General features: G+C 45.7%; 1 protein-coding gene across 1 annotated transcript in view; it reads right to left on the reverse strand.

Annotated features, from left to right (window-relative positions):
• LOC107107581 (zinc finger protein 850-like) overlaps nucleotides 1-12,998 on the reverse strand; it is a gene marked incomplete at its 5' end in the record, with an annotated part of 81,180 nt that extends 68,182 nt beyond the window's left edge. Inside the window, 3 exons of the mRNA XM_015407889.1 lie at nucleotides 9,205-11,210; nucleotides 12,517-12,528; nucleotides 12,897-12,998. Coding sequence (XP_015263375.1) covers nucleotides 9,205-11,210; nucleotides 12,517-12,528; nucleotides 12,897-12,998 — 2,120 coding nt within the window. The remainder of the gene's footprint in view (nucleotides 1-9,204; nucleotides 11,211-12,516; nucleotides 12,529-12,896) is intronic.
• Nucleotides 12,999-13,618: the final 620 nt, after the last annotated feature.

A 13,618-nucleotide genomic window follows, 5' to 3' on the forward strand; every position in this document is an offset into this window, starting at 1 on the left:
CCAGAGCTTATGACTGACCCAAGGTCACATCAGCAGGTGCAAGTGGAGGAGTGGGGAATCAAACCCAGTTCTCCCAGATTAGAGTCCGCACACTTAACCACTACACCAAACTGGCTCTCCAGTTTGCAAAGTAGTTCCTGCAACAAAAAGAGACCTGGCTCCAGAGCCAAATTGCTCGCTCACAACTTTAATGCCAGTAACTCACAAAGTAGAGTTTTTGCTCACAAGACTCCACAGCTTCTACATCTATGATTAACCACTTCCTTTGCTTCGGAGGAAGGGAGAGCCATGTCTGTTAGTTTGCTGTTTTTAAAATGTTTATTCATTCAGAAAATTGATATGCTACCTTTTCCATTACCTGCTTGAGGCAGCATATAATAAAATGGAATAAAACAATTGCACTTAAATTTAAAGCAACCAAATCAAAATGAAACTGGCACCCTCAGAAGTATAACACAGAAAGATGGAGTACTCTCTGTGTCAAGGTGAGAAGAAAATTGGTAGGCATGTTACTCAATCTTTCTCTGTTATACCTCTGAGGATGCCAGTCACAGCTGCTGGCGAAACGTCAGGTCCTACAATGCCAAGACCACGGCCATACAGCCCAGAAAATCTACAACAACTAATGAACTCCGGCCATGAAAGCCTTCGACAACATATCAAAAACATAACAGTTTCTGGCAATTCCTCAAGAGGACAGATGTTGGGCTCAGGGTCATTTTTCCATTTTTTTTCTGGGATCTTGAGTTGGAACCCCTATAGCCCAATGACTTAAGTGGATTTAGAAGGGTGTAACTCTGTGGTGCTGTGGTTAAGACGCTGAACTGCAGGCTGTGGAAGGTTGGTAGTTCAGCAGTTCGAGACCCAAGTGTGCTGCATGACGGAGTGAGGTCCCGTCTCTAGTTCCAGCTCCTGCCAACCTAGCAGTTCGAAAGCAAGAAATTGCAAGTAGGTAAATAGGGACCACTTCGGTGGGAAGGTAACAGCGTTCCGCGTGCCTTGGTGTTTAGTCATGCCGGCCACATGACCACGGAAACGTCTTCGGACAGCGCTGGCTCTTCGGCTTTGAAATGGAGATGAGCACCGCAACCCTAGAGTCGGATTCGACTGGCTTTCGAGCAAGGGAACCTTTACCTTTACTTTAACTCTGTTTAGGATTACACTGTAACAGACTATATATCTTGAAAGATCTCATTATACACTGCAAAAATACCTTTTAAAAAAGAAGAAAGCAGGACTTTTGGAAACAATTTTTTTTCCAGATTCCGATCACTGTGATGAGTGTGCAGAAGATCAACATCCAAATGAGGACAAGGACCACTGTGCCCCCAAGGTTATAGTTTTCCTGACTTATGGAGAAACTTTAGGGACTGTCTTGGCTTCCTTTATCCTTTTCTTTTCCGTAACAACAGCTATTGTCTTAGGAATCTTTCTGAAATTCCTCGAAACTCCAGTTGTCAAGGCCAACAACCGAGATCTCACCTACATTCTTCTCATCTTCCTCCTGCTCTCCTTCCTGTCCTGCTTCCTCTTCATTGGCCAACCAGGGAAGGTAACCTGCCTCCTCCGACAGATGGCCTTCAGCATCATCTTCTCTGTGGCTGTCTCTTCCGTGTTGGCCAAAACCATTATGGTGGTGGTAGCCTTCATGGCTACCAAGCCAGGGAACATGATGAGGAAATGGGTGGGGAAGAGCCTGGCAAACTTCATTGTCATTTCCTGTTCCAGCCTTCAAATAGGGATCTGCTCTGTGTGGCTGGGAATCTCTCCCCCCTTCCCAGACTCTGACGTACAGTCCCTGCCTGGACAGATCACACTGCAGTGCAACGAAGGCTCTGTCACCATGTTTTATATGGCCCTTGGCTACATGGGCTTTCTGGCTGCTGTCTGTTTCATGGTGGCTTTCCTGGCCAGGAAGCTACCTGATTCCTTCAATGAAGCCAAGCTGATCACCTTCAGCATGCTGGTCTTCTGCAGTGTTTGGGTGTCCTTTGTGCCCACTTACCTGAGCACGAAGGGAAAATACATGGTAGCTGTGCAGATCTTCTCCATCCTGGCCTCCAGTGCTGGCTTGCTGGGCTGCATCTTCCTTCCCAAATGCTACATCATTTTACTGAGACCTGACCTGAACACAAAGGAGCACCTCATGATGAAAAAGAAAGAAAATATGTGATTCTGAAGAGCGTAGGGTAGTGAACACAAGGGGATGCATTCCCTCCTGCCCTGGTCACTTCAGATGCGCAAAATTCCCACATCTGGTTTTTTTCTATCCCCTGCCATGGTATGCTGTCCAGAACATTTCTGATATGGGGCTGTGTACCTAGTGTTGGGATTACAAGACAGGATTGTGGTTCTCTTGTTGTACCACCCATATCACTGCTCAACCATCTCCCCACCTTAACTGACAAAGCCTGAATACATCTACCTGGGAGGTAAGAGAATTATTCCTTTTCCCACTCACAATGCAAGTGATATCTCAATGACTGGCTATGATAATGTCGGTAATCATTCCTATCTTAAGCCTGTAGTTTCCCCAGGATACAATCATCAGTTCTCTTTGTCCATTTGTCCACCCCCCCCAAACCAGCCAGTGAATGGTTCACTCCAGTCACTTACCCCCAGTTCTTGGTATGTTACTTTTGTATCTATAATTTTCCTGTCTGGCAATTAGAATAAAATTGGCTAGTAAGATTCAAACTTTTTGGCTCCAAACTAGTCCTGGCTTTGGAGCCCACTAGCCACTCACCTCCCAAGGTTTTTACAGTATAAGAATAGCCTCCCCCCAAGCTCCAAAACTTTGCAGATTTTAGCAGTTCTTTGCCAAATAAGCTTATGCCTGTTTATCTAAGGAGTAAGAGCCAAGCGATCTCTTTCAATAGGTACAAACACCTATTGGTAGAACAAAACACTTGCATTTTTGTGACAAAGTGTCTATTATATATATTGTTTTACTAAATTTCCCTCATTCCTGTGGACTTTTCCTCTGCCAAGTTTAAATCTGAAACCTCCCTGACAGTCTGACTTGACCATTTCCACATATGGGTGAAATAAAACAGTTTATGTGTTGTGAATTCATATCAGCCTCTCATGTGCCATATTCAGACGTATACCAATGAACTATTTTTTGGTTCCTCAGCATCTGTACATTGCCAGTCTGGGGAGATAACACTGGTGACTGTTTTCTACTCAGTTCTTGTGGAAGAGCATGCTTCAATCACTTCTTCAGGACTGGGTGGACCTGATTTAGCCACAGTGATCCATGCAACAGTCACCTCCAGGTTGGACTACTGTAACTCACTCTATGCAGGGCTTCCCTTGAGACTGACCAGGAAATTGCAACTGGTCCAGAATGTAGCCGTGCAAGTTCTGACAGGAACATATTTCAGAGCTAGGGTTGCCAGGTCCAACTCAGGAAATATCTGGGGACTTTGGGGGTGGAGCCAGGAGCAAGGATGTGGCATCACTTTTGTGATGTCACTAGGGTTGCCAGGTGAGGCCAACAAGCCAGAAAGGAGTTCTGGCCATCACATTTAAGCATTCCTTTTAAAAGCATTCCTTTTTAAATGCTTTCCCTCCATTGGAAATAATGGAGGATGGGGGCCTCTTCTTTTGGGGCTCATAGAATTGGACCCCCTGATCCAAACTTTTTGAAATGTTGGGGGGGGGGGTTAGGAGAGGCACCACCAGCTATTCTGAAAATTTGGTGTTTCTACCTCAAAAAACAGCATCCCCAGAGCCCCAGATACCCACAGATTGATTCTCCACTATACCCTATGGGGACCAGTCTCTGGAGAACCAGGTCTGAATCCGCCTGTTGTCATGGAAGCTTGCTGGGGAACCTTGGGCAGTCACACACTCAGCCTAAGCCACCTCTCAGGGCTGTTGTGAAAATAAAGTGGTAGGGAGGAGAACGATGCAAGCCACTTTGGGTATATTTGTGAGTCCATCTTTCCATCCATTGGAAGCATAAGTCATCAGAAAATGAAGCTAGGGGGTCTTAAAATTGGCCAGCTGCGTCAGGATGCTCGTGACAGTTTTTGTGCCACAGATAAAGAGAATGGGAACATCCTGGACGACTTAACCTCCAGATCCCCCATCCCACCCCACCCCTACTTTTTGCTTTGGAAGCTATGGTGGTCTCTGGCAGGCATAACTCATCAGGAAATAAAGCCAAGGGGTTCAAAGTTGGCCACCAACTTCAGAATGATAGTGGGATTTGCACAGTGCCCAAAATGAAGGGAATCATAACATCTTGGCACAGAGAAGCTCCACAACATCCCTGTGGTATTTTCAATGGAATCACTCAGGACCAGCCAGGAAGGTGGAGACAGCCCAAACAGAAAGGTGGGAAACATCCCTTCTGTAACAAAACAAAAGGGGCTTAACCACTTTCCTGACCTATCAGGAGCCTGAGTGGTGTAATGCTTAGAGCATCTGAGGAAGATCTAAGAGACCCAGATTAAAACCCCACCTCTACCAAGGAAGATTGCTGCATAACCCAGGGCCTGTCACTCACTCGGACTGACCTACTTCACAGGTCAAGATGGTAGCCATGTTAGCCTGTCACAGTAGAAAAGAGTCAGTAGCACCTTAAAGATTAATAAAAATTGTAGCAGGGCAGGAGCTTTTGTGAGTCACTGTTCACTTCTTCAGATACAGCGAGAATGTATCATCAGCTGGACCCTGCCACAAATTTTGTTAGTCTTTAAGGTGCTACTGGACTATTCGTCTTTTCTACTGCTCCCTCACAGGGTTGTTGTGAGGATGAAACAGAGAACAATGCCACATGCTGCAGTAGAGTTGGGGTCGAATCCTAGAGCGTCACCCCGATACGATGACATCACTTCCAGTGCTGCAGGGAAAGTAATTTTGCACACCAGCCACTGTACCCCCAGTTCCTCCTGGCAGGCTGCCGCCTGCAGCTGCTGTACTGTAGAGGCCTGTACCTCCCTTGTTTGTTATAGGTTGTACCATCAAGTCCCGGCATGCGTGCAATTGCCTGGTAATGGGTTGGTTATTTCATTCATCTATTCCGTTTACCTTGTATATTGAATGTGGTTTGAAATGTCATTTCCATGGGACGTTTCGTAGAAAAAGAGCTAGGGGAACTCATTAGCATAACTCATTAGCATATGCCACACCCCCTAACTTCATAAGGCCCGGCGGTGGACCTGCAAGGCCGGCGGGAGTGCGAGGAAGCCCCGCCAAGGCCCTCCCTGGCCCCAGGCAGGCAGGGGTAGGGAGAGGCGGGGAGGAAGCAACTTACCCTCCCTCTTCTCCTGCCTCCTCCTGGCTGAATGAGGGCCGGAAGCGGGGCGGCCGGAAGCAGGGGGTGTGGCTTCATCGTGTGCCCCCCCACACCTCACCCGGGGGAACTGCGATCCCCCGCGACCCCCCCCCCGAAATGACCTCTGGTCATTTCTATGGTCTGTATTGTATTTCAATAAAACTGGTCCAAGTAAATTGAATCTGTGCTTTGCAAAGTGTGACCCAGTGGGATGAGAAAGGACCCAGATTAAGACCTTGCAATGGGATCCTAAGCACGTCTGTTCGGAAGGAGGTTTCCTTGAATTTTGTGAGGAACGCTCTCCAGAAAGTGATGGTTATGACTGCAACCCTGGTCTCCAGTCCCTTGTTCAGTAATTCCCAAAGCCCTGAGAGAACTGCAAGTGTGCTACAACAAATATATCAATCAAATAAAAGCTGCTGGGAGCCCCAAACACCTCTTCAAGCACAGGAGTCTGCCTGCAGTCTCTCTGCCTGTCAGCTCACTGACCTCGCCTTCTTCCTTCCCACTGGCTTCTGATAGATTCCAAGAATGATACAATGTCCTAAATCAGATTTGACTGACTCATCCTTGATGCAGAAGAGTAAGCCACCGCGAGAGGCAGCTGGCTGTTGTGTCTCTGTATGCTCCCCCCCCCGCTCTGTGCATGAACCCTTCCAGCCAGTGGATGTTTTTAGACATCAAACTCAGCAGAAACACGGGGAGTGCAGTCCTGTGTGGGAGGATAATTCTTACTCTTTCACACTATAAAAGAAAGTTTCATGGAGCAAAGGAGTTCAAGTGCACATCCAACATGGATTTAGAAAAGACCCTGTTTTACTAAGAGATTCACTGGTTCTCTGTTACATGAGACATGTCCTCTAAAAACTTTTCTCGTCAAATAATTCCAAAATCTTGCCGGTTAAGGGTGGACTTGGGAGATCTGAGAGATCCCCTGGCTCTGCACAAAAAAAAAATCTGCTCCCTGCTTGACTCTTCTTTATTTAAGACATTTCTATGCTGCCTTTATGCCCAAAATAGGGTCCCCAAGCTGCTGAACATCCAGACATTAAAGTATTTCAGCATTAAAAAGGGCATTTAATATCTGTCAGCAATATCATTGCTATAATTGAATATCCATTAGCAAACATGCAAGAAAAGCAAACATACGGGCATCTCTCTGCCCACTCTGCTCCACAAAATTTGATGCCTTGCTGGAGCCAGAGAGCCCTTCTCTTATTGAAGTGGTTCTTCTGATGGAGAAGTGCGACAAACTTTGCAGAGCAGAAGGCATAAGTAGAGCCCTGCTGGATGAGACCGAGAGTCCATATATTCCACCATCCTATTTCACACAGTGACCAACTAGTTCCTCTGGAGGTACAACAACAGGGTATGGAGGCTGAGGGCACTCCCCTGAGGTTGCCTCCTGGCTCTGGGATTCAGGATGGGCAAAAGGGAATACTTCTTTGCACAAAGAATGATTAAAATATAAAACTCGCTGCCAGAGGATGTAATGATGGCCACAGGTTTAGATAGATTCGTGGAGGATAGGTCTATCAGTGGCTACTAGTCATGGTGGCTGAAGGGAACCTCCACACATTCAGAGGTTCTAAACCTCTTGGCCTCTGTGCCCTGTTGTTGGGCGTCCAGAGGAACTTGTTGGCCACTGTGTGAGACTGTGTGTGAGGATGCTGGACTAGATGGACCATTGGTCTGATCCAGCAGGGCTCTTCTTATGTTCTTAGGTTGACTGCTTCTGAACGTGGAGGTTCCTTTTAGTCACCATGGCTAGTAGCAATTGATAGACCGATGCTCTACAAATCTACTTTTGTGCGTTAAGTACCGTCGAGTCGGTTCCAACTTATGGTGACCCTATGAATTTATATCCTCCCAAATGTCCTATTGTGGCCTTGCTCAGCTCTTGCAAACTGAGGGCTGTGGCTTCTTTTATTGAGTCAATCCTCCTCATGTTGGGTCTTCCTCGGGGTTATTTTTGGGCAGGAACGCACAGGAACGGAGTTCCGGCTGGCTCCTGAGTTGGCCACGCCCAGCAGGGACTCATTAGCATAATAGGCCACACCCAACAGCAGAAACTCATTAGGATTGGCTACATTATGGGTGTGTGGCCTAACATGCAAAGGAGTTCCTGCTACAAAAAAAGCCCTGGGTTTTGACAACAAACAAGGTAAACAGAATATTAAGCAAAAGGTGGATGTGGCTGGATGAGCACACTTCTGGTAACACAGGGGTGTGGCCTCATATGCTAAGGACCTGTGCTGTTAGGGGTGTGGCCTAATATGCTAATACGTTTCTGCTGTTGGGTGTGGCCAATTATGCTAATGAGTTCCTGCTGGGCTTTTTCTACAAAAAAAGCCCTGGACTCTTCCTCATTTCCCGCTGCATTCAACTTTTCCTAGTATTATTGTCTTTTCCAGTAACTCTTCTCTTCCCATAATGTGACCAAAGTACGATAGCTTCAGTTTAGTCATTTTAGCTTCTGGGGAGAGTTCAGGCTTGATTTGATCTAGAATCCACTTATTTTTAAACGTAAAATATAATATAGAGGGGATACAAAAGGAAAAGAGGGATTATATGACAAATTATATATATCAAAATTATTATACACTGCAGGATATATAGAACAGAAATAGTAAATATTTCTTCCCGACATCCCTTTCATTATAGTTTTAACACATTTTCTATAAGATACAATGGTCCTGACTTCAAACATTTTAAATTTCAAATTTCATAACCAATCTATTTTGCAACTATATTATTACTTTCATCATTATTGCATATTCTTTATTTCCATCATTTCGACATACTAGCTATAACTTTTAAAGGACCAAAGCTTAAAAGAAAGTCTATAGTATATCTCACATAAAAGACCAAACATAACAGATATTTTTCTCCAAAATCGACTTCCTCATGCATTAATATTCAAAACTTGTTCTCATTCTGTTTCTGCATTGTTATACATTTATATGCATAGCAATACATTTATATACAATTTTTAAACTATTTCTCATTCTAAATTTGTCTCCTACTTGCGTAAGAAATAATCCACCTCTCCTCTACTTTCAAAAATGATCTATTTCTCGAATAGGTTATTAATTCTGCCGTTACTGCATAATGGGCAAGTGTATTATTTATTTGATGGTCCTTTTGCCCATCCTGAATCTATTCCCCATCAAATTCACAGGGTGCCCCCCGAATTCTAGTATTTTAGGAGAGAGAGAAAATGCTCGCTCTTTCCACTGTCTCCTTAATAATCTTGGCTGGCCCTCTTTACCACGTCTGCAGGATCCTTTTTCAGCTACAGCAACAACCACCAGATGGAGCGGTCAGATACATGCCAATATTATGCAGACTGTAAAATGACTATTGTTTTAAAAAACCCAGCCATGCCTATTTACATCCCATGCTGTCAGCTGAAAGAGTTCACAAGGTGGCTTTCCATAAGAAAATAATAAAACCACAATATGGAGATCTTACATGTTACAAGCAGCAGCACACAGTGGCTATTCTGACCACTGTTCAATGGAAGAGTGACCCCCCCTTTATCGTACTCCAGTTGGAGGTATGATTGACCGGTTCTTATTTGCTCGTGAAAGACAGCTAGAAGACTTTCTCCTGTTTTATGCTGTAGTTCACTGACAGAGAAAAAAAATCCAGGGATTGATGCCATTTCTCTGGGTGAATCCACAGAAGTACAATAAAGCCAGATTCATGAGAATGGCTCTTGTTTCAGTCTCAGCATTTAGACAGCTCCTCCACTTTGTGACCACTCTGATGTTCTCCCCCCTAGTGTGAATTCTTCAGTGATGAGTAAACCTTGCACTGGGACTGACACCTACCCCGCATTCCAAACATTTTAAAGGTTTCTCCCCTGTGTGAATCCTCTTATGTTGATTCGTAACAAAAGCTCACCCTAGTCTGAGCAATGAAATGGCTTCTCCCCAGTGTGAATGAGTTGATGTGAATTAAGGTGGGGTCTCTGCCTGAAGCTCTTCCCACACTCCAAGCATTGATAAGGCTTCTCCCCTGTGTGAATCCTCCTATGCTGATTAAGACCTGATTTATCAGAAAAGCTCTTGCTACAATCTGAGCATTGAAATGGCTTCTCCCCAGTGTGAATAAGCTGATGTGAGGTAAGGTGGTGTCTCTGTCTGAAGCTCTTCCCACACTCCAAGCATTGATAGGGCTTCTCCCCTGTGTGAATCCTCTGATGTTGATTAAGGCCTGATTTATCATAAAAGCTCTTGCTACAATCTGAGCACTGAAATGGCTTCTCCCCAGTGTGAATAAGCTGATGTGAGGTAAGGTGGTGTCTCTGTCTGAAGCTCTTCCCACACTCCAAGCATTGATAGGGCTTCTCCCCTGTGTGAATCCTCTGATGGTCAGTGAGGTTGCCACTCTGAGAGAAGTTTTTTCCACACTCTAAACATTTATAGCGCTTCTCTCCTGTGTGAATCTGCTGGTGGCTCGTGAGGTGGGCACTCTGAGAAAAGTTCTTACCACACTCCAAGCACTGATAGGGTTTCTCTCCTGTGTGAATCCTTTGATGTGTAATGAGGCTTACATGCTGACTGAAGCTCTTCCCACACTCCAAACATTTATATGGCTTCTCCCCAGTATGAATCCTCTTATGTTGATTAAGACCTGATTTATGAGAAAAGGTCATGCTACAATCTGAGCAATTAAATGGCTTCTCCCCAGTGTGAACGAGTTGATGTGAAGTAAGGTGGAGTCTCTGTCTGAAGCTCTTCCCACACTCCAAGCATTGATACGGCTTCTCCCCTGTGTGAATCCTCTTATGATGATAAAGGCTTGATTTAGCAGAAAAGCTCTTGCTACAATCTGAGCACTGAAATGGCTTCTCCCCAGTGTGAATGAGCTGATGTGAAGCAAGGCTTACTCTACATCTGAAGCTCTTTCCACACTCCAAGCACTGATAGGGCTTCTCTCCTGTGTGAATCCGTTGATGGTCAGTGAGGTTGCCACTCTGAGAGAAGTTCTTTCCACACTCCAAACATTTATAGCGCTTCTCTGCTGTGTGAATCTGCTGGTGGCTCGTGAGGTGGGCACTCTGAGAAAAGTTCTTACCACACTCCAAGCACTGATAGGGCTTCTCTCCTGTGTGAGTCCTTTGATGTATATTGAGGCTTACATGCTGACTGAAGCTCTTCCCACACTCTAAGCATTTATACGGCTTCTCCCCTGTGTGAATCCGCTTATGTTGATTAAGGCCTGATTTATGAGAAAAGTTCATGCTACAATCTGAGCAATTAAATGGCTTCTCCCCAGTGTGAATGAGCTGGTGTGCAGTAAGGTGGTGGCTCTGCCTGAAGCTTTTCCCACACTCCAAACATCGATAGGGCTTCTCCCCTGTATGAATTCTCTTATGTTGAATAAGACCTGATTTATGAGAAAAGCTCATGCTACAAACTGAGCAACTAAATGGCTTTTCCCCAGTGTGAATGAGCTGGTGTGACATAAGGTGGTGGCTCTGTCTGAAGCTCTTTCCACACTCCAAGCAGTGATAAGGCTTCTCCCCTGTGTGAATCCTCTGATGTAAATTAAGGCTGTCCTTCCAACTGAAGCTCTTCCCACACTCCAAGCAACTATATGTTTTCTTGCCTGTTTGGATCTTCTGGTCTTTCTTAACACTGGATATGCAGCTGAACCTTGCCCCTTTCACAGGGCACTCATTCTCTCCATTTTCTTTTTGTATTTTGCTTTGTACTGTGATTTCATACATGTTTCTGCCCTGACAGGCAACTAATTTCTTGCTCTGCTTCTGTTCTCCTTCCCTTTTTCTTTTCCACGGCCTCAGAGGTCCATCTAGATTCCAAAGTTTCACATCCAGATTCTCATTTCTTTCTGAAGACACCTCTCCTGGGTTCCCCTTTCCCTCTGTCTCTGGTGCATCTCCTGCTGACTGCTGAAACGGAGAGAGAGCGAGAAATAAAATAAGAGCTCCAGGAAAGAAAGATCACTTAGCAAAGCCTGTCATTACCAAATAGTACTTTCTTAAATAAGGGGCCTGGAAGAGCATCTATATAACTACAAACAAGAGAAAAGGAGGAGGAGGAAATGGATGGATTTATACCCCGCCCTTCACTACCCGAAGGAGTCTCAGAGCAGCTTACAATCTCCTTCCCCTTCCCACAGCAGACACCCTGCGAGGTAGGTGGGGCTGAGAGAGTTCTGAGAGAACTGCTCTTGAGAACAGCTCTGAAAAAACTTGTAACTGACCCAAGGTCACACCAGCAGCTGCATGTGGAGGAGTGGGGAATCAAACCCGGTTCTCCCAGATTAGAGTCCGCGCTGCTAACCACTACACCAAACTGTAGACGAGAGGGGCAGAGGGACCGGAAGGGCAGTCAAAAGATGAACTGCTTCTCAGCAGTGGAATGGCCAATGGACAGGCCTCTTGCTTCAAGGACTCTGTGGCGGCACAACCATGGCATCTTCCTGCTTCTAACTTTGAGAAGATTTTTGTCCCCTGGGGAGAGCGAAGGAGAAGTCAGCCTTTTTTTGCTATTTTAGGAGCTCTCCTATATGCAGAAAGTCTCCTCATTTGCAGAATTTACTCATTTATTTGGAACATTATCATGCCATGTCTGCACAGAATTTCTGCAAGGTAGCTTACAGAATAAAATATAACAAAACCAGAAAAGCTTTTAAAACACAGCTGTCAAAACCCCAGCTAGAGCATAAAACAGAAAAACATGGAAATGGATTTTAAGTATTCCTCTGGCTAAAAATAGGGGATAACACAATGATTTTTGTAAAAACAACCTTAATGAAAAGCCTGGGTAAAGAGAAACATTTTGGCCTGGCACTTAAAAGAAAGTAGCGTAGGCACCAGGTAAACCTCAAGGGGGAGGACATCTCACAGGCAAGCTGCCAACCATGTTAAAGGCCTGTCTGTGGCTGTCACTCAACCAAACTCTAAAAGCAGGGCAGAGCTTGTAAGGAGGGTCTTAGCTGGCGGGTTGGACAGCAGGGGAGGAGGCAGTCTTTTCAAGTAACCTGGCCCCAATCCATTCAGGGCCACATAGGTTATAATTGTGCCCTGAACCAGCACTCAGAACAGATCTTTCAGCACCAGGGTGATAATCATCCCTGTATCCCAACCCTGACAGTAGCCTGGCTACCCCATTTAGTTCCAGTTGAAGTTTTGAAAAGCCATGCCAAAATCAGTAGACCAACGATCACCGTCAGTTCCACATCGCGCGTCTCACCTTGTTTTGCTTCTGTAGTAACAAGAGGGGAAATCACTGGAAAACATGAGGAATTGGGGTGGGGAGAGGAGGAACCGGGGGAACCTCTCCCCCCCCCCAAATCTCCCCTTTCAGGATGTCAGGGGAAGGGACGTGGCCTGGTGGTGATGCTTGGAGGGGGCCTGGCAAAGCTAGGCCTGCGAGAAAATCTGCAGCAAGGCCTGAGGCCTCTGTGTGAGAGAAAGGCTGTTCTGAGGCCCACAAGGTGCACCACTCCTCAGCCTCAGGCCTAGGATCATGATGCAGGAGAATACAACCTCATCAGGCTACATGGCAGAGATCCTTCCCGGATATGCCTTGTTTGTTTTCCTGAAAGAGCCGCTAAAGATTCTCCCTCTCACCCAGTTCAGTTGGGAAGGAAATGTCCTCTTGAGATCCTCCTGGTAAACTCTCCAGCACTTCTTCTGACGCAAGGCCTTCCTCTTCTCTCGAGGTCCCATCTTCTGGGGGGAGGGGGAGACAGAAAAGGGAGGACACTGGAGAGGAGCAAATTCTTGTGTAATTATCAGCATGTAAGGAGTGTGACAACCCCTCTGGGCTCATGTCTGGACAGGAGTGGATGGTTAGTGAGGAATAAAGGAATCCTCCTGTTGGGGTAATACCCCAGCACTCACCAGGTGCAGGATATTCCACCTACTTAGAGATAAACAGCAGAGTCTGTGAATTAATCCAGCCTGGAGAAATTTCTGCTGGGCACACATGTTCAAGAAAGCAATGTTTAATAACCACCTACAAAGCCGTTTAAACAAATCCAATAAGAGCTCCAGGAAAGAAAGGCCACTTAGCCCAGCCCGTCATTACTAAATGGTGCTTTCCCAAGTAAGAACTGGAGGCCTCGAAAAGCCTCTGTCTAACTACAAGCAAGGGCAAAAAACAGGCAGACAAAGTGGGGGACAGAAGGGACTGGAAGGATCAACCGAAGAGGAACTGCTTCTCTACAATCCAGGAGACAGTGGACAGGCCTTTTGCTCCAAGCATTCATGGCAGCACATCCATCATCGTGCTCCTTGTTTGAGGAGATATATGTCCCCTCAGGACAGGGAAGGAGAAGTCAGCCTTTTTC

This window comes from Gekko japonicus, unplaced genomic scaffold, assembly GCF_001447785.1.
Source record: "Gekko japonicus isolate JY-2015 unplaced genomic scaffold, Gekko_japonicus_V1.1 scaffold4423, whole genome shotgun sequence".
Classification (NCBI taxonomy): domain Eukaryota; kingdom Metazoa; phylum Chordata; class Lepidosauria; order Squamata; family Gekkonidae; genus Gekko; species Gekko japonicus.